The following is a 26,163-nucleotide window of genomic DNA, read 5'->3' on the forward strand; positions in this document are numbered from 1 at the left end:
CGGCTGTACATATATAATTATATACAGGAGATGCCCAGGTTATACCGGCTGTACATAATTATATACAGGAGATGCCCGGGTTATACCGGCTGTACATATATAATTATATACAGAAGATGTCCAGGTTATACCGGCTGTACATATATAATTATATACAGGAGATGCCCGGGTTATACCGGCTGTACATATATAATTATATACAGGAGATGCCCAGGTTATACCGGCTGCACATACATAATATTACACAGGACACATGCAGATTGTGCCATCATGGTCCATATCACTCCAGGTTCCCGGTGGCCGGTGGGTCATGTAAATACACATGTGGCCGCTACAAAGATGTCTGTAAAGCGCTGTAGAATTAATGGCGATATATAAGCGAGTTAAATAAATAAATAGTACACAGCTGTTGTATGAGTGCACTGCGGGCACGACCTTCATACCTGGGTTCCCTTCTCTCCGGAGGGGCCTTCTTTACCTGGATGACCCTGCAATATGAAGAAGACGGGGTGAGATTTCATATTACTCCGGAGTTCACAATTAGCAACACTCGTGGCCTCCTCACGTGTCTCCGAGCACCGGCTGTGGACATATAATGTAAACACATGAAGGTATATGCTGCATACCAATGGCCACTGCCCTCTCTGAATGTCACAGAGGGGATTTTAAGCTCAGTAAGACCCCGTGGTCATTGGATGCGTGGATCCAGGTTGTCCTCCTGTGGTCAGGGGAGGCGTGGATCCAGGTTGTCCTCCTGTGGTCAGGGGAGGCGTGGATCCAGGTTACCCTCCTGTGGTCAGGGAAGGTGTGGATCCAGGTTACCCTCCTGTGGTCAGGGAAGGTGTGGATCCAGGTTACCCTCCTGTGGTCAGGGAAGGTGTGGATCCAGGTTACCCTCCTGTGGTCAGGGAAGGCGTGGATCCAGGTTACCCTCCTGTGGTCAGGGAAGGTGTGGATCCAGGTTACCCTCCTGTGGTCAGGGAAGGTGTGGACCCAGGTTACCCTCCTGTGGTCAGGGAAGGTGTGGATCCAGGTTGCCCTCCTGTGGTCAGGGAAGGCGTGGATCCAGGTTGCCCTCCTGTGGTCAGGGAAGGCGTGGATCCAGGTTGCCCTCCTGTGGTCAGGGAAGGCGTGGATCCAGGTTGCCCTCCTGTGGTCAGGGAAGGCGTGGATCCAGGTTACCCTCCTGTGGTCAGGGAAGGTGTGGATCCAGGTTGCCTTCATGGGCCCCAAATAGACAGCAGGACAAGGATTCTCCCCCACATCCTGCTAATCAGTGGTGGGGAGAAGGGTGCGATTATTCCCAGCTCTTATGTCTGAAAAGAGACAAACGTGCTGTAAAGACCCCCGTATAACAGTTTAATGGGGCTGTCCGGTGTTCTGATAAAAGTCCTCGGTCACTCCATATTACTGCAGACGGGAGCCCTGACAGAGCGCACGCCGTCAGCACTCACCGCTATCACTGGTGAGAATGAGCCATCACATGACCACAAGTATGTCATTAGCATAAATTCAACACGTAACAACTAGACATGCTCAGCTTGGGTGATACACTGCTTCAGAAGGTCTGGAGGACTGAGGAGTCTGGAGTGAGAAGGGAGGACTGAGGAGTCTGGAGTGAGGAGAAGGGAGGACTGAGGAGTCTGGAGTGAGGAGAAGGGAGGACTGAGGAGTCTGGAGTGAGGAGAAGGGAGGACTGAGGAGTCTGGAGTGAGCAAGAGGAAGGACAGAGGAGTCTGGAGGAAAAGGAGGGAGGACAGAGGAGTCTGGAAGAAAAGGAGGGAGGACAGAGGAGTCTGGAGGAAAAGGAGGGAGGACAGAGGAGTCTGGAGTGAGGAGAAGGGAGGACTGAGGAGTCTGGAGTGAGCAAGAGGAAGGACAGAGGAGTCTGGAGGAAAAGGAGGCAGGACAGAGGAGTCTGGAGGAAAAGGAGGGAGGACAGAGGAGTCTGGAAGAAAAGGAGGGAGGACAGAGGAGTCTGGAGGAAAAGGAGGGAGGACAGAGGAGTCTGGAGGAAAAGGAGGGAGGACAGAGGAGTCTGGAGGAAAAGGAGGGAGGACAGAGGAGTCTGGAGGAAAAGGAGGGAGGACAGAGGAGTCTGGAGGAAAAGGAGGGAGGACAGAGGAGTCTGGAGGAAAAGGAGGGAGGACAGAGGAGTCTGGAGGAAAAGGAGGGAGGACAGAGGAGTCTGGAGGAAAAGGAGGGAGGACAGAGGAGTCTGGAGGAAAAGGAGGGAGGACAGAGGAGTCTGGAGGAAAAGGAGGGAGGACAGAGGAGTCTGGAGGAAAAGGAGGGAGGACAGAGGAGTCTGGAGGAAAAGGAGGGAGGACAGAGGAGTCTGGAGGAAAAGGAGGGAGGACAGAGGAGTCTGGAGGAAAAGGAGGGAGGACAGAGGAGTCTGGAGGAAAAGGAAGGAGGACAGAGGAGTCTGGAGGAAAAGGAAGGAGGACAGAGGAGTCTGGAGTGAGGAGAAGGGAGGACTGAGGAGTCTGGAGTGAGAAGGGAGGACTGAGGAGTCTGGAGTGAGGAGAAGGGAGGACTGAGGAGTCTGGAGTGAGGAGAAGGGAGGACTGAGGAGTCTGGAGTGAGGAGAAGGGAGGACTGAGGAGTCTGGAGTGAGCAAGAGGAAGGACAGAGGAGTCTGGAGGAAAAGGAGGGAGGACAGAGGAGTCTGGAAGAAAAGGAGGGAGGACAGAGGAGTCTGGAGGAAAAGGAGGGAGGACAGAGGAGTCTGGAGTGAGGAGAAGGGAGGACTGAGGAGTCTGGAGTGAGCAAGAGGAAGGACAGAGGAGTCTGGAGGAAAAGGAGGGAGGACAGAGGAGTCTGGAAGAAAAGGAGGGAGGACAGAGGAGTCTGGAGGAAAAGGAGGGAGGACAGAGGAGTCTGGAGGAAAAGGAAGGAGGACAGAGGAGTCTGGAGGAAAAGGAAGGAGGACAGAGGAGTCTGGAGGAAAAGGAAGGAGGACAGAGGAGTCTGGAGTGAGGAGGAGGGAGGACAGAGGAGTCTGGAGTGAGGAGGAGGGAGGACAGAGGAGTCTGGAGTGAGGAGGAGAGAGGACAGAGGGGTCTTGAGTGAGGAGGACAGAGGGGTCTGGAGTGAGGAGGACAGAGGGGTCTGGAGTGAGGAGGACAGAGGGGTCTGGAGTGAGGAGGACAGAGGAGTCTGGAGGGAGGAGGACAGAGGGGTCTAGAGGGAGGAGGACAGAGGGGTCTAGAGGGAGGAGGACAGAGGGGTCTAGAGGGAGGAGGACAGAGGGGTCTGGAGTGAGGAGGACAGAGGGGTCTGGAGTGAGGAGGACAGAGGGGTCTGGAGTGAGGAGGACAGAGGGGTCTGGAGTGAGGAGGACAGAGGGGTCTGGAGTGAGGAGGACAGAGGGGTCTGGAGTGAGGAGGACAGAGGGGTCTGGAGTGAGGAGGACAGAGGGGTCTGGAGTGAGGAGGACAGAGGGGTCTGGAGTGAGGAGGACAGAGGGGTCTGGAGTGAGGAGGACAGAGGGGTCTGGAGTGAGGAGGACAGAGGGGTCTGGAGTGAGGAGGACAGAGGGGTCTGGAGTGAGGAGGACAGAGGGGTCTGGAGTGAGGAGGACAGAGGGGTCTGGAGGGAGGAGGACAGAGGGGTCTGGAGGGAGGAGGACAGAGGGGTCTGGAGGGAGGAGGACAGAGGGGTCTGGAGGGAGGAGGACAGAGGGGTCTAGAGGGAGGAGGACAGAGGGGTCTGGAGTGAGGAGGACAGAGGGGTCTAAAGGAGGAGGACAGAGGGGTCTAGAGGAGGAGGACAGAGTTTGGTAGTGGCTTTCTTTCATGTATATGAGGGAATCTAGGGAATGGCTGACAGCCAAGTGGTGGTACATTGGCATCCTAATCCTTATGTCAGTTCCTAATTTGTGTGTTTGGGTATAGTAGGGTGCGTTAGAGCCCCCCCATATAACAGCTGCAGGGTCTCACTCTTGGGACTTGACCCTTCTCAAAAATCCTTTTCATCGCAGACAAGTGTCTTGCATTGCATTATGTAAATTGTCGTCCTCTGGAGGACTCGGCAGCCATAGAGTAGAGCCTCCCCGGCCATACACCTGTCACACGGAGAGGACTCGGCAGCCATAGAGTAGAGCCTCCCCGGCCATACACCTGTCACACGGAGAGGACTCGGCAGCCATAAAGCCTCCCCGGCCATACACCTGTCACACGGAGAGGACTCGGCAGCCATAGAGTAGAGCCTCCCCGGCCATACACCTGCCACACGGTGAGGACTTGGCAGCCATAGAGTAGAGCCTCCCCGGCCATACACCTGTCACACGGAGAGGACTCGGCAGCAATAGAGTAGAGCCTCCCCAGCCATACACCTGTCACACGGAGAGGACTCGGCAGCAATAGAGTAGAGCCTCCCCAGCCATACACCTGTCACACGGAGAGGACTCGGCAGCCATAGAGTAGAGCCTCCCTGGCCATACACCTGTCACACGGTGAGGACTCGGCAGCCATAGAGTAGAGCCTCCCCGGCCATATACCTGTCACACGGTGAGGACTCGACAGCCATAGAGTAGAGCCTCCCCGGCCATACACCTGTCACACGGTGAGGACTCGGCAGCCATAGTGTAGAGCCTCCCCGGCCATACACCTGCCACACGGTGAGGACTCGGCAGCCATAGAGTAGAGCCTCCCCAACCATACACCTGTCACACGGTGAGGACTCGGCAGCCATAGAGCCTCCCCAGCCATACACCTGTCACACGGAGAGGACTCGGCAGCCATTGAGCCTCCCCGGCCATACACCTGTCACACGGAGAGGACTCAGCAGCCATAGAGCCTCCCCGGCCATACACCTGTCACACGATGAGGACTCGGCAGCCATAGTGTAGAGCCTCCCCAGCCATACATCTGTCACACGGAGCGGACGGGCGGTGCGATACTTACAGGTGGACCATCTGCTCCCGGCATTCCAGGTAAACCAGGTTTCCCCAATGGTCCCTGAAAAATCACAAAAAGATAGATTCAGATTTGCAGCTTACGCCTCAACAAACAATATTTCCCAACGTTTTACATCAAAACAACATCAACATCCGGCTCTTATGAATATGGAAAGTTATGTAAATGTGTGCGCTCATCACCGCAGCTTTGAATTCCTGAAAATAATTATTTGCAGCCCGTATAGAGGCTGAGCGGTCCGAGGAGCCGCAGCGTGCGGGGAACATCAAACGCAGAGCAATCTCACATTTTATATCTTTCCTGTGAACAAATAATCATTTCTATGTATTTTCCGTCTTGTAGGAATGATACAAATAATCTCAGGCTGGAAGGAAAATCAGATGTTTCTATTTGTGGAAGATGGTATGAATGTAATTATCATATTTATCAGAAGATGCTCCTTGTGTTGTGAAGCACCGGAGATAAGAGCAGGTATGGCATCCTCCACCGCCCGGCCACGGCCGCCACGTCATCTACTGAAAGCCAAGAAACCTGGAAGCAGGCCCGGACTGGCCATAGGGCAATTCTGGCAAATGCCAGATGGGCCGGTGCCTGTAGTGGGCCGCGTTCACCGCTGCGCTCCTCAGCAGTGTGTGCCATCTCTGCTGTGTGATAGTGTTCCCGGCATGCACACACTGCTGAGCAGCGCGGCAGTGGCGGTACCGGTGACCGCAGCTTCCTCCTTCCTATTGAAATATGTTATATGGTCGTGTTACACAATCTACAAGTGCACACGCAAAAAGTAGGCCTGTGCACCCCCAAATGTCAGGGCTGAATTTTAGTCCCAGTCCGGCCCTGCCTGGAAGCCACGTACTTTCGTTTTTCCTCCTCTTCTTCCAGAGCTTTTTTTTTTCTTCATACGTTACGGCCGAGTGAGGACTTAATTTCATTGTTTCGATTATATCACCATCGCCCTACACCCCCCTACATTGTCCTCACGCACTATCTTCGCTGATTGAGGGGTCACCTTTGTTAGTAGGGCTATGCTCTATTTTGCAGGGCCTCTGACCGCCCTGGTGGAAGGTTCCTGTTGACCTCATCTGTCTCCCACCACCACCCAGGCAGACAGTGCCGGTCCCTGCCGTTACACATGTCTCCACTCATGTCCGGATGGTTACATGCCGTTTACATTACATGTTATGTGATTTATTTTGTGCTTAATGGAGACATGAAAGGCGAGCGCTCGGCAGCCCCGGCTGTATAGGATTTATGTAAACAGTGTTATTAATGGGTGAGGTCAATGTTTTATCCCTGCACATCTCCCCGTCTCCAGTACTGACATGAAAGGGAAGATATATGGACGGACGGACGCTCTACAGCAGATGTTATTGTGGGGGGTGGGGGGGGCACAGCAGCTGGGACACGTTACACGTTACCTTTTCTCCTGGTGGCCCAATCGCTCCCTGAGGACCCGGAAGACCCTGCAGAAAAAAAAGGGAGATATATAAGATTTTAAGGTTCTATCATTTATGATCATTAGAGAAAAAAAGAAAGGACTCAGAAACTAAATAACCATATTGGGGAAGGGGGGGGGGCAGTGTATTCACATGGTTCTCATACATGGGGGGGGGTATCTATACCTCTCTATTTTAGGGGCTGAGGACACTTACAGCTGCTCCTGACATGACTACAGAAGCATCAGCCGCTCCCGGTTTCCATCAAGTTACTCATGGAAATTTGTTTGTCCCCATTAAAATTCAGAATCTCCAAAAAGGTCACCAGAAGATCACCCTTCAAGACGGCGGCCCAGTGGGAATCCGGCACTTGCACTTCACCATCTGGACACTTCATAAATAAAACCAGAGGTCTAGTTGGCACTGACAAGGTTATACTGGAAGAAAGACTGGAGGCAAGGACATTCCCCGGCGCAGAGCCGCAGCCACCTGGTGAAGGATACGGGGAGGACCGGAATCCATCTCATTATTTCTGCTGCGGCTCCCAGCCCAGAATTACACAACGGCAGATTGGAGCTAGAGCCGTGTTCACACATAGCCGAGATGTTGGGGTTTTTAGGTAAAATATATATATTATATATATTATTATTAATAATAATAATAAATAATATTTAACAGTCCAAGCAAAGTGGATGCGATTTCATGACGAGTCCAACGGCGCTGCAGAACCGGGCGTGTTTTGGTGTTTATTTTTTTTTTTTTAACTTTAGACTTTTTTTTGAAGAACTTAAAAAAATGCTATCGTGTGCAGAATCCCAACATTACCGGACTAAAAAAACGGATAAAAAAAAAAAAAAATGCTGTAGAAAAATCGGCATAAAAACCAGGAAAAATGTAGCAAAAAGAAAGGGCAATAATCAGAGCAGATTTCTACTGGGTTTTCTGCTGCTGACACATGCAGTAAAAAAAAAAGTCACCACGTTTTCACGAATATTGTATTTTTTATACATCTCCATCGCTAGTGAGAGATACAGTCTGACAATACATCCCGGGTATTATGAAGGTGATGTGAGGCCCGCACTATCTGACCTTTTCTTATTTTTATACTTTATAAGACAAGAGCAGCTTCAGGTCCGGCTCGGTCTCATCATCACATACAATGGCCTAAGAGGAAACCGGGGATCACTGCAGTGACCAATCAACCCAGTTCCTACTTATCTGCATACACCGAGCATGTGGGGCGTACTCAGTATGTGTGGGCATACACCGAGCATGTGGGGGCGCACTCTCAGTACGTGGGGCATACACCAAGCATGCGGGGCGCACTCTCAGTACGTGGGGCATACACCGAGCATGTGGGGCGTACTCAGTATGTGTGGGCATACACCGAGCATGTGGGGGCGCACTCTCAGTACGTGGGGCATACACCGAGCATGCGGGGCGCACTCTCAGTACGTGGGGCATACACCGAGCATGTGAAGCGCACTCTCAGTACGTGGGGCATACACCGAGCATGTGAAGCGCACTCTCAGTACGTGGGGCATACACCGAGCATGTGAAGCGCACTCTCAGTACGTGGGGCATACACCGAGCATGTGAAGCGCACTCTCAGTACGTGGGGCATACACCGAGCATGTGGAGCGCACTCTCAGTACGTGGGGCATACACCGAGCATGTGGGGCGCACCCTCAGTACGTGGGGCATACACCGAGCATGTGAAGCGCACTCTCAGTACGTGGGGCATACACCGAGCATGCGGGGCGCACTCTCAGTACGTGGGGCATACACCGAGCATGCGGGGCGCACTCTCAGTACGTGGGGCATACACCGAGCATGCGGGGCGCACTCTCAGTATGTGGGGCGTACTCAGTATGTGTGGGCATACACTGAGCATGTGGGGGCGCACTCTCAGTACTAGGGGCATACACCAAGCATGTGGGGCGCACGCTCAGTACGTGGGGCATACACCAAGCATGTGGGGCACACGCTCAGTACGTGGGGCATACACCAAGCATGTGGGGCACACGCTCAGTACGTGGGGCATAGGTTGAATACGTGAGGCATAGGTTGAGTATGTGGGGCACACAGTGTTTGGGGCACACGCTCAGTATTTGAGGCATACGCTGAATTCGTGGGGCATAGGCTGAGTACTTGGACCATACACTTAGTGTGTGGGGCACATGCTCAGTACATGGGGCATACGCAGAGTACACAGGCTGTATGCTGAGAACGTGAGCCATACGCTGAGCTCGTGGGGCATACACAGAGTATGTGGGGTACACGCTGCGTATGTGGGGTGCACAATCTCAGCTATGTCCGAGCACTCCAGCCTCACCTGTGCACCCGGGTTTCCTTGCTGACCAGGGGGTCCTGGCTCACCTTGAGGTCCCTAAAAGAAAAGGAGAGCAAAATCAGCATAAAGATTATTCTCTCAGACATGACTGTATAAATGGCTCTCACTAATTTCATATATTAATACTCACCACACTGCCTTTGGGTCCAACTGGTCCGTCCATACCAGAAACGCCCTGTATTGGGGACCAGAAGAAAACATAACAAACATGGGGAAAATGTTGTATTTCTCACAAATTAGTGGATAAATTAATATAACCAATGATGCCATTTCCGGTCCACAATGAGACCTGTGGTGTGGTCAGTATAAATCAGGGCCGATCCATCGCTTATGTCCTGATGGACATCTAATGGTGGGAATACGACATGCGCATCACGCCGCACACCGACCCCCCCCGCATTATAGCCAATCATCATTTATCACCAGATGCAATGATGGATCCAGATTTGTGCGTCTTCGCTGCTCTGAGCGTTTCCATGATGCAACTTATCAGCAATATTTTAATAAGAGGAGAAATGTGCAGAACTTTGCCCGGTTCAGGCTCATTACCCGCTGCGAGGGTGTGTGTGGGATGACACGAGAGAAGGATTACTGCAGATACGGCCTTCCCGATGTGACCACCCGCGGGATAATGAACAGGAGGGAAGACTTACGTGTGGTCCAGGGGGGCCGGGAGGTCCCTTTGGTCCAAGTAAACCACGTGGCCCCTATAAACACAAACAGAGGAATTAATATGATAAAGTAGATAGTATAATACTCTACAATGTGTAACTAATGTAAACGAGGAGTGGGTGAATCCTCCGCACGGTTACAGCCAAACATTCCCGCTGCAGACGGAGCAGTGGGGTCCAAAATCCGAGGAGGCCGTTCTAGCCCTGACACCGGACCTTTCCACGTCTCACTCTGTGAGGCCTCCACGTTGGCACAATAAAGCTACGTCCACATTATATTTCAAAGGATCAGACATGTTGCGATGCAGCAGCCCAATCCTTTCCCCTCATATCTGCAGTTGGGGTAACGTAGGACCCTCAGGACTGATGGCCTGTTATCTGACTAGCATGGACAGTGCGTCAGCCCCTTTACTCTTACATTTATGTGTTATCAGTATTATATAACTACTAGCTGTACTACTTGGCTTCACCCGGGTTAATAACTGGTGTTAACATAAAATATATTAACATTCCCGGGATAGAATGTATAAATAGAATGTATTAACGCCCGGGATAGTAACTGTCTCTCTGTTTCTCTCCCATTCTCTGTCTGTCTCCCCCTCTGTATATATCTCTCTGTCTGTCTGTCTCTTTCCCTGTCTGTCTCAATCTCTTTCACCGTGTCTGTCTCAATCTCTTTCACCGTGTCTGTCTCAATCTCTTTCCCTGTCTCTCTGTCTCTTTCCCTGTCTCTCTGTCTCTTTCCCTGTCTCTCTGTCTCTTTCCCTGTCTCTCTGTCTCTTTCCCTGTCTCTCTGTCTCTTTCCCTGTCTCTCTGTCTCTTTCCCTGTCTCTCTGTCTCTTTCCCTGTCTCTCTGTCTCTTTCCCTGTCTCTCTGTCTCTTTCCCTGTCTCTCTGTCTCTTTCCCTGTCTCTCTGTCTCTTTCCCTGTCTCTCTGTCTCTTTCCCTGTCTCTCTGTCTCTTTCCCTGTCTCTCTGTCTCTTTCCCTGTCTCTATGTCTCTTTCCCTGTCTCTCTGCCTCTTTCCCTGTCTCTCTGCCTCTTTCCCTGTCTCTCTGCCTCTTTCCCTGTCTGTCTGTCTTTTTCCCTGTCTGTCTCTTTCCCTGTCTGTCTGTCTCTTTCCCTGTCTGTCTGTCTCTTTCCCTGTCTGTCTGTCTCTTTCCCTGTCTGTCTCTTTCCCTCTCTTTCCCTGTCTCTCTCTTTCCCTCTGTCTCTTTGTCTGTCTCTTTACCTGTCTTTGTCTGTCTCTTACCCGGTCTGTCTCTTTCCCTTTCTTTCCCTGTCTGTTTCCCTATGTCTGTCTCTGTCTCTTTGTCTGTGTCTTTGTGTCTGTCTCTTACCCTGTCTATGTCTGTCTCTTACCCTGCCTGTGTCTGCCTCTTTCCCTGTCTGTGTCTGTCTCTTTCCCTGGCTGCATTGTGCAACATTCCATATAAGGGCGTGGCTGCGCATTCTTCTGAAGTTCTGGCTGCACTGTGGCTCCCAGCTCCATTTGCTTTAATGGAGGCAGGTTTTTTGGCGAATAACTGTAAAGCGCTGGGTTAAAATTTTGCCTCACAACATAGCCTATGATGCTCTCGGGATCCAGACGTGTGAGTGTGCAAAATTTTGTGGCTGTAGCTGCGACGGTGCAGATGCCAATCCCTGACATACACACATACATACACACACACACACACACACACACACACACACACACACATACACACATTCAGCTTTATATATTAGATGATAGTAAATGTGATACCGCCATCTCCAGCAACGCAGAACTCTGCAATGTACAGTATATACTCTATACAAAGCCTGACAGGTAACATACTCACAGGTTCGCCTGGCAATCCCCGAGGTCCGACTTCTCCGTCATCGCCCTAAGGAAAGCAACAAGATGCTTGAGTGCATCATCCGCCCAACCCGAGTGGCACGGCCCCGGACCTGCCCGTACATCAGCAGCGGGCTTCACATACCATATTTATAGGATAATGTGCTTACCCTCTCACCGTCCTCTCCTGGTGGTCCGGGAGGCCCGTGGGGACCAGATTCACCCTAACAACCAATAAAATGTATTAACCACCTCAAAATAATGGCCGATGAATGATCATATCAATAGACCTGGACCTACTCGATGACCTTTCTCTCCAGGCAAACCAGCCAAACCATCGAATCCTCGGTCACCCTACAAACAAAACAAGATCAGGTATTTTGGGTATTGTTTCAGGGCGTAACAGACAGCGATGCTCCATACAATACACTGTACCTTGGGTCCAGTCTGTCCGGGCATACCGCGGGCACCATCACTCCCTGCCCGGCCCTGGAATACAAGAGACGGGTCACAGACGTCGTAACTTACTGTATATTATCAGCCGTTATCCCCCGGTCGCTTCACAGTACTGCCGGCGATGGAAGATCTGTGCACCTACCCTCCGTCCAGGCTTCCCTGTGGGTCCGGGACCTCCTTGAGAACCACGAGGACCCTGAAGATAAACACGGAGAGACCCCAGGAAAGCATAAGTAAGGTGTAGAGTAAGCAGCACTATATACAACATGGGCCATACAGTGAGAATGACATGCACGGTGCGGAGGACAGTCCGGTGTGACTTCACAGCAGCTTATAGGATCTTTACACCACAACAGCCACTATCTGAGCCCCCAATAATCATAGCCCCCTACCCACTCTGCCTATGGGAAATACGAGGGGCATGGGGGGGGGGAAGATTTCATGGCTCCTATAGGCCCAAACGGATTTCCATGAAAATGTAATATATTTTTGGCACATCCCTACCTATCCCCTGTTATAATTCTGCCCTCATTTGTCCAATTGCGGTGTCGTTTGTTATCAGCACCCACAATGTGGGGTGCAGACAGCGGGGGAGGGCAGCGGAGAAACCGGGCAGGTAACGGGCAGTACTTTACACTTCTAGTATTAATTTTTTAAAGAAAAAAAAATATTTAGCCAGCAAATGGTGTAAGAGGTGTGGTCTCCTGTATGATCACGTTATTATATCAGTGATGTCATCACAAGGGGGCGGGGATGATACTGTAGAATAAGGGGTGTGGTCTCCTGTCTGATCACATGTCATTATACCAGTGATGTCATCCAGGGGGCGGGGCTGACACTGTAGAATAAGGGGTGTGGTCTCCTGTCTGATTACACGTCATTATACCAGTGATGTCATCCAGGGGGCGGGACTGACACTGTAGAATAAGGGGTGTGGTCTCCTGTCTGATCACATGTCATTATACCAGTGATGTCATCACCAGGGGGCGGGACTGACACTGTAGAATAAGGGGTGTGGTCTCCTGTCTGATTACACGTCATTATACCAGTGATGTCATCACCAGGGGGCGGGACTGACACTGTAGAATAAGGGGTGTGGTCTCCTTTCTGATTACATGTCATTATACCAGTGATGTCATCCAGGGGGCGGGGCTGATACTGTAGAATAAGGGGTGTGGTCTCCTGTCTGATTACACGTCATTATACCAGTGATGTCATCACCAGGGGGCGGGACTGACACTGTAGAATAAGGGGTGTGGTCTCCTTTCTGATTACATGTCATTATACCAGTGATGTCATCCAGGGGGCGGGGATGACACTGTATAATAAGGGGTGTGGTTTCCTGTCAGATCACGTCATTATACCAGTGATGTCATCACCAGGGGGCGGGGTTGATGCTGTAGAATTAGGGGTGTGGTCTCCCGTCTGATCACACATCATATCAGTGATCTCATCACCAGGGGCGGGGCTGACACCTCTCACATTTGTGTGCAGGTCGGTTGTCAGCAGTAATAGAGGGGCTGCTGCTTTAGTATAAGGCGTGGGGTCTCCTGTCTGATCAGTGATGTCATTACCGGGGGTCTGTAACAACTTAGGGTACCAGTTGTCACCATAACCAGACGGAGTAGTCATTGTTATCTGCACAGCAATGGACAGACACACGTTGTCATGTACTCAGAGTTTTCTGCAGGATATGACAGATTCCCGCACTCACAGACGCACGAGGACTTATGTATATATTTTACCTGTGGCCCTAAATCACCTGGTTCTCCCTTCAATCCTGAAGGACCTGGAGATCCCTGGAAGAAAACAGCGGAACAGCACAGATTAATCTCTCAGCAGTCACGCACTTGTGCTGAACATTCAGGATCACCTGACTCCGGTAACAGGAAGCCTTCGTTACTCACCAGTGGGCCGGGCCTTCCAGTAAGTCCCATTGGGCCAGACGGGCCCCTTAAGGCCAGCTGAAATCAGAAACACACAAAAGCATGGATTATAATTTGCTCCAAGAATGAGGTTTGGAAGGGGGATTTCCTATTCACTAAATCTGCACTTTAAAGGGGTTGTCCACTACTTTTACATTGATGGCCGGTCCTTAGGATAGGTCATCAATGTCTGATCAGCCGGGGTCCGACATAGCGCACCCCCGCCGATCAGCTGCTCTTGCTCCCGGCGATGGCGGTAGCAGACAGCCAGAAATGCTCAGTGCCAAAGCTGCTCTGTCTTCTGCACGGGTACTGCACATCCGCCTTGTTTACCTACAAGGTTAGTTTAAGCCTCTTATCTTTATCATTAGTGGGTCTCAGCAGCACTGAGCTCTACTCTGATTTCGCCCCTTCTGTGATTAGCAGCTTCTATCTATGGAAATGTAGACTGAAAGCCTGGTGTGGGGGGATTGCAGCTCTCCCAGCTCTGCTACATGCAAAATCTAAAATCTTTCACTGTGTCACAACGATTGCAGCCACTAATCTAAGTCATACATCATTAAACTCAGGGTCTCTTTGCCTACATTATGCTGCTCTTAGATGAGGTTGCAAAAACCTGCTAACAGATTCCCTTTAAATTGTACAGTCGCTTATAGTAACAAGGACTGTGCAATTTTACTCATGTAATAAGATGTGACTGGCCTTTTATAAACGCAATCTGCTCTCCATGCACTGACCTTCTCCTATCTACACAAGCAGAGCTGCAGTGTAAAGCATGGAGGAGCACAACAACCTCTCTACACAAGTATGGGGGAGTGCGACAACCTATCTACGCAAGCAGAGCTGCACCGTAAAGCACGGGGGAGCGCAACAACCCATCTACACAAGCAGAGCTGCAGTGTAAAGCGTGGGGGAGCGCAACAACCCATCTACACAAGCAGAGCTGCAGTGTAAAGCGTGGGGGAGCGCAACAACCTCTCTACACAAGCATGGGGGAGCGCGACAACCTATCTACACAAGCAGAGCTGCAGTGTAAAGGATGGAGGAGCACAACAACCTCTCTACACAAGTATGGGGAAGCGCGACAACCTATCTACACAAGCAGAGCTGCAGTGTAAAGCATGGGGGAGCGTAACAACCTTTACACAAGCAGAGCTGCAGTGTAAAGCATGGGGGAGCGCAACATCCTCTACACAAGCAGAGCTGCAGTGTAAAGCATGGGGGAGCGCAACAACCTCTACACAAGCAGAGCTGCAGTGTAAAGCATGGGGGAGCGCAACAACCTCTACACAAGCAGAGCTGCAGTGTAAAGCATGGGGGAGCGCAACAACCTCTACACAAGCAGAGCTGCAGTGTAAAGCATGGAGGAGCACAACAACCTCTCTACACAAGCATGGGGGAGCGCGACAACCTATCTACACAAGCAGAGCTGCACCGTAAAGCGCGGGGGAGCGAACCTATCTACACAAGCAGAGCTGCACTGTAAAGCATGGGGGGTTTGGTTGTCAGTCCCGGCTGCGTCCTTACTCTAGCTTGCTGTAGCATGGCTTGAGCCTGGGCTTCTTGTTGAGAAAGTTGGGGTCCTTTGGAGGAACCGTCTCCTCCCCCTGAGAATCGGAACTGAAAAGAAAAAAGAACAGAGCATGAAAACCTGAGGGGTACAAGACACCATTACATATAGGGCTTTACATACTGAATGCACAATCTACACACTCTGGCGAGACCACCAGGCCACAGCGGAAGACCCCCCTCGCTGGCCGCCCGGCAGTGAAGATTTTATTCTAGGCAGTAAAATAGCATTTTGTTGCCTCCAAACAAAGCTTTCTCTTCTTTTTCTCGGCCGTGCTGCTGCCTTTATGAAAACAGATCTTAGATTTATTCCTGCTTAAAAGGCCCCATCAAGACTCCATGAAATTGCTGTGTATTGAATTATAGATAAATCACATTTATATCATAAGGATTTTACTGCAGCAAAGAGAGGGCAATGAGCCACAGCCGCGAGGCTTAATGAGTGCACGATTAACCTGTGCAGCGCTGGAGGCTCGTGCATCAGGTGCCGTTGAAATCCAGCACACTGCTCCCCTCTAGTGGCACAGGCAAAAACTGCATGGGATAAAAATGGAACTAAAGGGCAGCAAAATGTTAATATCAAGTATAATAGCGGTCTTCAATTTCACAGTCATGTCTGGCTCACACTTCACTTTTCTGTTTACTAAGGATATGGCCAAGACGGGGCGGCCAAAACTCCATCCACCCGCGGCTGGCTGATGGCCGCAAAACTGAAAAACAAAATCTGGCCCTACCCTGACCTGTCAATCAGAAAACGGGTCATGTGCTTGAATAGCTTGTAATGTAGTGGGTTTAGGCCGTCACCTTTAGGCATCATTTTCACAGGATCATGTCCCCTGGTTCTAATGGATCGTGGCCCGGCTGTACAGGATCCTGTCCCCTGGTTCTAATGATTCGTAGCCCAGCTGTACAGGATCCTGTCCCATGGTTCTAATGATTCGTAGCCCAGCTGTACAGGATCCTGTCCCATGGTTCTAATGAATCGTGGCCCGGCTGTACAGGATCCCGTCCCCTGGTTCTAATGTATTGCGGCTCGGCTGTACAGGATCCCGTTCCCTGGTTCTAATGATTCGTGACCCAGCTGTACAGGATCCTGTCCCCTGGTTCTAATGGATCGTGGCCCGGCTGTACAGGATCCTGTCCTCTGGTTCTAATGTATCGCGGCTCGGCTGTACAGGATCCCGTTCCCTGGTTCTAATGATTCGTGGCCCAGCTGTACAGGATCCTGTCCCCTGGTTCTAATGGATCGTGGCCCGGCTGTACAGGATCCTGTCCCCTGGTTCTAATGGATCGCGGCCCAGCTGTACAGGATCCTGTCCCCTGGTTCTAATGGATCGTGGCCCGGCTGTACAGGATCCTGTCCCCTGGTTCTAATGGATCGCGGCCCAGCTGTACAGGATCCTGTCCCCTGGTTCTAATGGATCGCAGCCCGGCTGTACAGGATCCTGTCCCCTGGTTCTAATGGATCACGGCCCGGCTGTACAGGATCCTGTGCCCTGGTTCCAATGTATTGCGCCCCGGCTGTACAGGATCCTGTCCCCTGGTTCTAATGTATTGCGGCCCGGCTGTACAGGATCCTGTCCCCTGGTTCTAATGAATCGTGGCCCAGCTGTACAGGATCCTGTCCCCTGGTTCTAATGGATCGCGGCCCGGCTGTACAGAATCCTGTCCCCTGGTTCTAATGGATCGCGTCCTGGCTGTACAAGATCCTGTCCTCTGGTTCTAATGGATCGCAGCCCGGCTGTACAAGATCCTGTCCCCTGGTTCAAATGGATCGCAGCCCGGCTGTACAAGATCCTGTCCCCTGGTTCAAATGGATCGCAGCCCGGCTGTACAAGATCCTGTACCCTGGTTTTAATGAATCGTAGCCCGACTGTACAGGATCCTGTCCCCTGGTTCTAATGGATTGCAGCCTGGCTGTACAAGATCCTGTCCTCTGGTTCTAATGGATCACAGCCTGGCTGTACAAGATCCTGTCCCCTGGTTCTAATGGATCGTGGCTCGGCTGTACAGGATCCCGTTCCCTGGTTCTAATGATTCGTGGCCCGGCTGTACAGTATCCTGTCCCCTGGTTCTAATGGATCGTTGCCCGGCTGTACAGGATCCCGTTCCCTGGTTCTAATGGATTGCAGCCTGGCTGTACAAGATCATGTCCTCTGGTTCTAATGGATCGCAGCCCGGCTATACAAGATCCTGTCCTCTGGTTCTGATGGATCACAGCCTGGCTGTACAAGATCCTGTCCCCTGGTTCTAATGGATCGCGGCTCGGCTGTACAGGATCCCGTTCCCTGGTTCTAATGATTCGTGGCCCGGCTGTACAGGATCCTGTCCCCTGGTTCTAATGGATCGTTGCCCGGCTGTACAGGATCCCGTTCCCTGGTTCTAATGATTCGTGGCCCGGCTGTACAGGATCCTGTCCCCTGGTTCTAATGAATAAGTGCCTGGCTGTACAGGATCCCGTCCCCTGGTTCAAATGGATCGTGGCCAGGCTGTACAGGATCCTGTCCCCTGGTTTTAATGGATCGCGGCACGGCTGTACAGGATCTGTCCCCTGGTTCTAATGGATCACGGCCCGGCTGTACAGGATCCCGTCCCCTGGTTCTAATGGATCGCGGCCCGGCTGTACAGCTGCAGTCAGCTATCATGTTCTGTGAAGTGCTCCGGCGTTTCAGATAACATACTGTCTGATCAGGTGATTGACAGGTCTCTTGCTAAGTACACACATGAGACCAGTCAATGAGCTGGAGAAAAGCCGGCGGGGAGCAGCACTGGACCAGAGCTCTCTCCAGTGCCCGGATGAATTGTCAAACTACGATTTCCTTGAAATGTTGAAGTGTTTTGATTGAGAAATATACCTGGCTGCAACTGTGCTCCGATCAAGCTGTCTGCAGACGGGCACCAACAACCAACTGATAGTTTTCTTTATAAAGCACCTTTCACCCGACTGATCATCTTAAAATAGTGTCTGAATAGCTGAGTAAAACCTAGCTTTTATTTTTTATATTTTAGTTTACAATTTCTGAGATTCGTCTCTGGGGGCGTGTCCTTCTCCTGCATGAAGCTGACCAATCATAAGCAGGCAGCATCATACAGGGGGAAAAAAAAACCCATGCCCATATGCATCAATACAAACACTTCCAGGTCTTATCTCACAGCAGTCAGTGTGGGGGGAAGGAGAAAGCTGACGGCTCTGAGGGTGTGTAATTATACGTAGCTTGGCTGTATGAGGTTGTAGTCTTTCTCCATAATGGTAAAAGACAAGTAACACTAAGGCCTTGCAGAGTTGTTCAATATTACAGACAAACTGTATGTACAAGTTAAAAGAAGGCTAAAAACTTTACCGGTTTTATTTTTTGTGCTAGTATGAAGGGCGCTGCAGACACGCTGATCAATAGATCCCGGCTCCGACCCCAGGAGCTTCTTCTGATCTGATGCAGCAATGATCACTAGATCCTCCGCCGCTCGTCTGCTCCTCGCTGGACTCTTTATTAGAAGCTTCGTGGCTTCTTAAGTCCTTTTAACCAAGCGACACATGTAGTTTCCACGTGGATTTGGCAGGAGTGTGAGATTTTATGAAACAGCTTGAATCAAATGATTGTTCTTTTGGTGCAAACAGCAGTTCTTACTAATAGGAATCTTCCAGCAGCTCGGCGACAATAGTCACAAAACATTCGTGACAGCTGCATTCAGAGTAACGATGCCATGAAATAGGAATTGCTCCCTAAATGTAGCACCGTGGGGAGCGGACCTGCGGCTGTGAGCTGCTTGTTACTGATTGATGGAACATAACGGCGGGCGTGAGGGTGAGCAGAATTATTCATAGAAATTGTTTTTTTTTATTTCAGGCCATTACTTGCGTTATTGGTCTGTGTAACCCCTATGCAGACCTCCATATATTACAGGATCGCTGCCATTAGGGGCAGATCTTTACCCCGAGGCCACGTTCACACATTGCATTACCACCATCGGGGTTTTTTTCCCACTTTTTTTGGTGCAGAAATTTTTTTTTGATTAATAAGGCCTCTTTCACATGTTCATGAAAATCACGCACATTTTTCACGGACGTGTCAAAGGTGCGTATTGCCCTGCGTGAGCCGTGTGTTGATAACACACGGAGAACGGGAACTTTCTACTCACCTGTCCCTGGCGTCGCTGTCCGTGGTGCTGATCTGCGGTCTCCGGTTCTGCCGACTCCCCGCTGCTGCTGCTGCTTCCGGCCCGCAGTGAAGTGAATATGCAATGAGCATAATGAGCGGCGGTCGGCAGCAAGTGCCAGCAGCGGCAGAGACAGCAGCGCTGGAGAAGGTGAGTAAAGTTTTGGGGTTTTTTTCTCAAACACGTGTGTTTTCTCCGGCGCGTGTCACATGGTCCATTTGCATTCTGTGTGACACCCCGGATGCCGGAGAAAAACGGACATGTTGATGTGTGGAGCGCATGTATGCTCCACACGGTCCATGGCAGAATATGCACGTGAGTGCAGACCCATTGATTTTAATGGGTCTACGTGTGCCCGTGTCTCCGGTACGTGAGGAAAAGGACTAAACACGTACCGGAGACACGGACGAGTGAAAGAGGCCTCAAGCAAAGTGGATGTGATTTCATGAAAAGTCCTGAGCCCCATAAGACACTGGTAAATTGTGCATTTTTGGTGTTTTTCCTGAAAAATGCCTTTAAGAAATGCAATTGTGTTTTTAAGTGCAGAAGCCCAACTAACAAATGCATAAAAAAAAAAAAATAAACACAAAAAAGTGAAAAAGCATCAACTAAACAGCACAAGAAAAAAATGCAGCTTTTTCACCCCTGGGAACGTGTCCAAGATGAAGCTGGTGTATTAATACAGCACCTTTACTGACACTTACTGACATTCTTGGGTACTTACTGGTAACATGATCATAGTGCCTGGGGGTCCGGGTAAACCATCAGCTCCTGAAAGTCCTGGTCGTCCTGGGGGTCCCTGATGGGGGATGAGACAGACAAGATGTCACATTATGCATTGACACAACATCAATAACTGCTCCGTATCCAGATAAAGCTCAACATTTCACAACGTAGAAGGGTAAGTCCTGCTCCGGGAGAGGCAGGTGCTGCGCAGACATCATACATGGACTCTGTGGGGGTAATGGTGCCCCCGCCGGCCTCAGATCATACCATCCATCATGGTCTGGCCTTCTGTGTAGCTGCTATGGGATTTGTGGATGGGGAATATGAATCTCCGGTTACGTCCCAGTCGCCTTGCTTGGCCAATATGCAGGATTTCCCTCTGACCCAAGGAAGCACCAAATAAAATAAGAGATTTGTAATGGACTCGTCCTGCGGGGCCCGAACATTGTTACCCATCCAGTTCCTATATAACCTTTCTCTGTATAAAGAAATAGTGATATCTGCTCCTGAGGCAACACTCGGGAGAAGACCGGGCAACACTCGGGAGAGGAGCGGGCAACACTCGAGAGAGAGGAGCGGGCAACACTCGAGAGAGGAGCGGGCAACACTCGAGAGAGGAGCGGGCAACACTCGGGAGAGGAGCGGGCAACACTCGAGAGAGAGGAGCGGGCAACACTCGAGAGAGAGGAGCGGGCAACACTCGAGAGAGAGGAGCGGGCAACACTCGAGAGAGAGGAGCGGGCAACACTCGAGAGAGAGGAGCGGGCAACACTCGAGAGAGGAGCGGGCAACACTCGAGAGAGGAGCGGGCAACACTCGGGAGAGAGGAGCGGGCAACACTCGGGAGAGAGGAGCGGGCAACACTCGAGAGAGAGGAGCGGGCAACACTCAAGAGAGGAGCGGGCAACACTCAGGAGAAGACCGGGCAACACTCGGGAGAGGAGCGGGCAACACTCGAGAGAGAGGAGCGGGCAACACTCGAGAGAGGAGCGGGCAACACTCGAGAGAGTAGCGGGCAACACTCGAGAGAGGAGCGGGCAACACTCGAGAGAGGAGCGGGCAACACTCGAGAGAGGAGCGGGCAACACTCGAGAGAGGAGCGGGCAACACTCGAGAGAGGAGCGGGCAACACTCAAGAGAGGAGCGGGCAACACTCAAGAGAGGAGCGGGCAACACTCAGGAGAAGACCGGGCAACACTCGGGAGAGGAGCGGGCAACACTCGAGAGAGGAGCGGGCAACACTCGGGAGAAGAGCGGGCAACACTCGAGAGGGGAGCGGGCAACACTCGAGAGAGGACCGGGCAACCCTCCGGAGAGGACCGGGCAACACTCCGGAAAGGACCGGGCATTACTCTGGGCATTACTAGGGAGAGGACCGGGCATTACTCTGGGCATTACTAGGGAGAGGACCAGGCATTACTCCGGGCATTACTAGGGAGAGGACCGGGCAACACTCGGGAGAGGCCCGGGCATTACTCGGGAGAAGAGCGGGCATTACTTGGGAAAGGACCGGGCATTACTCCGGGATTTACTCAGGAGAGGACCGGATATTACTCCTGGCATTACTCGGGAGAGGACCAGGCATTACTCCGGTTATTACTCGGGAGAGAACCAGGCATACTCCGGGCATTACTCAGGAGAGGACCAGGCATTACTTTAGGCATTACTCGGGAGAGGACTGGGCATTACTCGGGAGAGGACCGGGCATTACTCCGGGCATTACTCGGGAGATGACCAGGCATTTCTCCGGGCATTACTCGGGAGAGGACCAGGCATTACTCCGGGCATTACTCGGGAGAGGACCAGGCATTACTCCGGGCATTACTCAGGAGAGGACCGGGCATTACTCCGGGCATTACTCGGGAGAGGACCGGGCATTACTCCGGGCATTACTCAGGAGAGGACCGGGCATTACTCCGGGCATTACTCGGGAGAGGACCAGGCATTACTCCGGGCATTACTCAGGAGAGGACCAGGCATTACTCCGGGCATTACTCGGGAGAGGACCAGGCATTACTCCGGGCATTACTCGGGAGAGGACCAGGCATTACTCCGGGCATTACTCAGGAGAGGACCGGGCATTACTCCGGGCATTACTCGGGAGAGGACCAGGCATTACTCCGGGCATTACTCGGGGGAGGACCAGGCATTACTCCGGGCATTACTCAGGAGAGGACCGGGCATTACTCCGGGCATTACTCGGGAGAGGACCAGGCATTACTCCGGGCATTACTTGGGAGAGGACCGGGCATTACTCCGGGCATTACTCGGGAGAGGACCGGGCATTACTCCGGGCATTACTCGGGAGAGGACCAGGCATTACTCCGGGCATTACTTGGGAGAGGACCGGGCATTACTCCGGGCATTACTCGGGAGAGGACCAGGCATTACTCGGGAGAGGACCAGGCATTACTCCGGGCATTACTCAGGAGAGGACCAGGCATTACTCTGGGCATTACTCGGGAGAGGACCGGGCATTACTCGGGAGAGGACCAGGCATTACTACGGGCATTACTCAGGAGAGGACCAGGCATTACTACGGGCATTACTCGGGAGAGGACCAGGCATTACTCTGGGCATTACTCGGGAGAGGACCGGGCATTACTCAGGAGAGGACCAGGCATTACTACGGGCATTACTCAGGAGAGGACCGGGCATTACTCAGTCAGGAGAGATCATTGTAGTGCCGTATCACACTGTTGCGCACAAGACATGGACAAGCTAAAAAACAAACAAATTATCAATTGCTGAGCCTGTTCCGCTGATCATGGATAGGGAGGAATGACAGTAAATGGCTTCTGGGTGTAATAAAACCATCGCGTTCACAGTCGATACTTCTGATTTCCGTACCCCGGTCACTCAGTGTTTTCCGCTGGTGCAGAGATCAGGACATCATGTACAGAACCCGGTAATGTCTCCCGCTCTACAATATCCAGCTCTGATATATACAGCACATATAGTTTAATGGTTAGGAGTTGGCAGTGCAGTACTGCGGTTTGGCCACCAGGTGGCACTATGAGATGTTCTCGGTTGTAGCAGCATGTTACCAGCCACTCCCCTGCCCCGGTGACATCTGCTTTGGGTTTGCACGTTGTATGATCTCTTTGCTGCCAATGTTTTTTATTTTACATTTATTAAGGACACCGGGAATATTTTCGGAACGTTTGCAGCCACCTATCCATGAAGGACGCCCGCCACCCTATGGGGGAGGAGAAGGTTAATTTCTCCTGCGCCATCGTTCACCTCCCGCCTTGTCTGAGCGTTGGCTTCCACCGTACACGACACACCCTGCAAACAATCCCTGCTCCTAATTACAGCCATATGGCGGTATAGTAACAGCTGATGTCATATGTTTCTGCCGTACACGGCTGGGAGCAATAACAAATTAAGCCTTTTTCGCATGGACGCCATTTGTCTGTGGTGGATTGGTACCTGGCCTGGGCTCCATATGACTGATGAACTTTCCTGCCCTACATACAGAGCGTTAGATCATCCCCATGTAACAGACATGATGGAGGATATGCTGAAAAGTGTCAGTGTGGAGACGTGACCGTAATCTACCCTTACAGAGGGCCACGCTTATCTCCGTCACCCTCCATTTCTGCAATATAAATGCCCCCTGCTCCGTGTCTTGGAGCCGCAGAGTCTGCACCATGTAACGTGACGTATCACAGGCCCGTCAAGCAGAAAACGCTTCCGGGACACCTACTGTTATACACCTGTGCTCCGACCTAGGAACATAAGGCAGGGGTAAATGAGGAGCGTTCGGGCCTTACCCTTTCACCTGGGTCACCAGAAGGACCAGGGGAACCAGATGTACCAGGAGGCCCAGGATATCCCTGAATAGGAGAGAGAAAGGGTTAGTATCCGGACTGAGAAGCGATGGCAACAGATAAAGTGACAGGAGCAGCACATATAGGACAGCCACTCTCCAACATGCTGGGAGTTGTAGTTTTCCATCAGCTAAGTGATACTATGCAATATTACATCAATGTCGGAGGAACCCGACCATCTAATGTGAGTACAGGGCAGGGAAGGATCAGGCAGCTGTAAAGCCATATGTCCAATCCTTCTGCTCGCAGATAAAATAAACCGTCAGAGGAATAAGGCAGTGGCTTATTCCTCCTCTCCATGTTTATTGGGGGTTATCATTGGCACAGGTACTCTATTATTAGGAGTCATTGATGCCAGGTAACGGAGCTCTTATTTTGGCATTAAAGCCATGTAAAGATGGAGTTACTCACAGCAGGGCCTTCTGGACCAGGGGGACCTTCAATCAGCATTCCCTGCAAGGAGAAACAGAGACATGAGTCACATATCCCGATTATCTGCACTCGGTCCGATCCCGGAGAGGATCACTGCCTAATGTTGTAGTTGAGTTGTAGTATGGACGTCGGCTTGGTGTTTGGCATATGTATCAGTATCACACCAGAGCGGGGATAGACGTCTACAGTAATGGACCCAGCAGAGACCTTATATTGTGCCATCCCGATGTCTCAAATGCTGAATACTACGAATTCTGCCATCATTGGAAAATACAGTGATCAGTAACAGGTAAGGATAGATGTGCAGAAGTAAGGACCAGTGATCAGTAACAGGTAAGGACAGATGTGCAGAAGTAAAGACCAGTGATCAGTAACAAGTAAGGATAGATGTGCAGAAGTAAGGACCAGTGATAAGTAACAGGTAAGGATAGATGTGCAGAAGTAAGGACCAGTGATCAGTAACAAGTAAGGATAGATGTGCAGAAGTAAGGACCAGTGATCAGTAACAGGTAAGGATAGATGTGCAGAAGTAAGGACCAGTGATCAGTAACAGGTCAGGATAGATGTGCAGAAGAAAGGACCAGTGATCAGTAACAGGTAAGGATAGATGTGCAGAAGTAAGGACCAGTGATCAGTAACAGGTCAGGATAGATGTGCAGAAGTAAGGACCAGTGATCAGTAACAGGTCAGGATAGATGTGCAGAAGTAAGGACCAGTGATCAGTAACAGGTCAGGATAGATGTGCAGAAGTAAGGACCAGTGATCAGTAACAAGTAAGGATAGATGTGCAGAAGTAAGGACCAGTGATCAGTAACAGGTAAGGATAGATGTGCAGAAGTAAAGACCAGTGATCAGTAACAGGAAAGGATAGATGTGCAGAAGTAAGGACCAGTGATCAGTAACAGGTCAGGATAGATGTGCAGAAGTAAGAATCAGTGATCAGTAACAGGTCAGGATAGATGTGCAGAAGTAAGAATCAGTGATCAGTAACAAGTAAGGATAGATGTGCAGAAGTAAGGACCAGTGATCAGTAACAAGTAAGGATAGATGTGCAGAAGTAAAGACCAGTGATCAGTAACAGGTCAGGATAGATGTGCAGAAGTAAGGAACAGTGATCAGTAACAGGTCAGGATAGATGTGCAGAAGTAAGGACCAGTGATCAGTAACAGGTAAGGATAGATGTGCAGAAGTAAAGACCAGTGATCAGTAACAGGTCAGGATAGATGTGCAGAAGTAAGGACCACTGATCAGTAACAGGTCAGGATAGATGTGCAGAAGTAAGAATCAGTGATCAGTAACAAGTAAGGATAGATGTGCAGAAGTAAGGACCAGTGATCAGTAACAAGTAAGGATAGATGTGCAGAAGTAAAGACCAGTGATCAGTAACAGGTCAGGATAGATGTGCAGAAGTAAGGAACAGTGATCAGTAACAGGTCAGGATAGATGTGCAGAAGTAAGGACCAGTGATCAGTAACAGGTAAGGATAGATGTGCAGAAGTAAAGACCAGTGATCAGTAACAGGTCAGGATAGATGTGCAGAAGTAAGGACCACTGATCAGTAACAGGTCAGGATAGATGTGCAGAAGTAAGGACCAGTGATCAGTAACAGGTCAGGATAGATGTGCAGAAGTAAAGACCAGTGATCAGTAACAGGTCAGGATAGATGTGCAGAAGTAAAGACCAGTGATAAGTAACAGGTCAGGATAGATGTGCAGAAGTAAAGACCAGTGATCAGTAACAAGTAAGGATAGATGTGCAGAAGTAAGGACCAGTGATCAGTAACAAGTAAGGATAGATGTGCAGAAGTAAGGACCAGTGATCAGTAACAAGTAAGGATAGATGTGCAGAAGTAAAGACCAGTGATCAGTAAC

At 50.9% G+C, this 26,163-nt stretch overlaps 1 protein-coding gene across 3 annotated transcripts in view; it reads right to left on the minus strand.

Moving 5' to 3' along the window:
* The window catches only part of COL5A1 (collagen type V alpha 1 chain), a 399,673-nt gene that overhangs the window by 60,453 nt on the left and 313,057 nt on the right, over positions 1-26,163 (minus strand). For all 3 annotated transcript variants that reach the window (XM_075324351.1, XM_075324352.1, XM_075324349.1), the window contains exons 10-26: positions 24,272-24,313; positions 23,804-23,866; positions 20,026-20,100; positions 15,105-15,197; positions 13,560-13,616; positions 13,398-13,451; positions 11,795-11,848; positions 11,632-11,685; positions 11,497-11,550; positions 11,367-11,420; positions 11,201-11,245; positions 9,362-9,415; positions 8,839-8,883; positions 8,691-8,744; positions 6,338-6,382; positions 4,911-4,964; positions 444-488 (exon numbers count right to left, since the gene is read on the minus strand). In XM_075324351.1, coding sequence (XP_075180466.1) covers positions 444-488; positions 4,911-4,964; positions 6,338-6,382; positions 8,691-8,744; positions 8,839-8,883; positions 9,362-9,415; positions 11,201-11,245; positions 11,367-11,420; positions 11,497-11,550; positions 11,632-11,685; positions 11,795-11,848; positions 13,398-13,451; positions 13,560-13,616; positions 15,105-15,197; positions 20,026-20,100; positions 23,804-23,866; positions 24,272-24,313 — 942 coding nt within the window. The remainder of the gene's footprint in view (positions 1-443; positions 489-4,910; positions 4,965-6,337; positions 6,383-8,690; positions 8,745-8,838; positions 8,884-9,361; positions 9,416-11,200; positions 11,246-11,366; positions 11,421-11,496; positions 11,551-11,631; positions 11,686-11,794; positions 11,849-13,397; positions 13,452-13,559; positions 13,617-15,104; positions 15,198-20,025; positions 20,101-23,803; positions 23,867-24,271; positions 24,314-26,163) is intronic.

This window comes from Anomaloglossus baeobatrachus, chromosome 9 (assembly GCF_048569485.1).
Source record: "Anomaloglossus baeobatrachus isolate aAnoBae1 chromosome 9, aAnoBae1.hap1, whole genome shotgun sequence".
Taxonomy (NCBI): Eukaryota; Metazoa; Chordata; class Amphibia; order Anura; family Aromobatidae; genus Anomaloglossus; species Anomaloglossus baeobatrachus.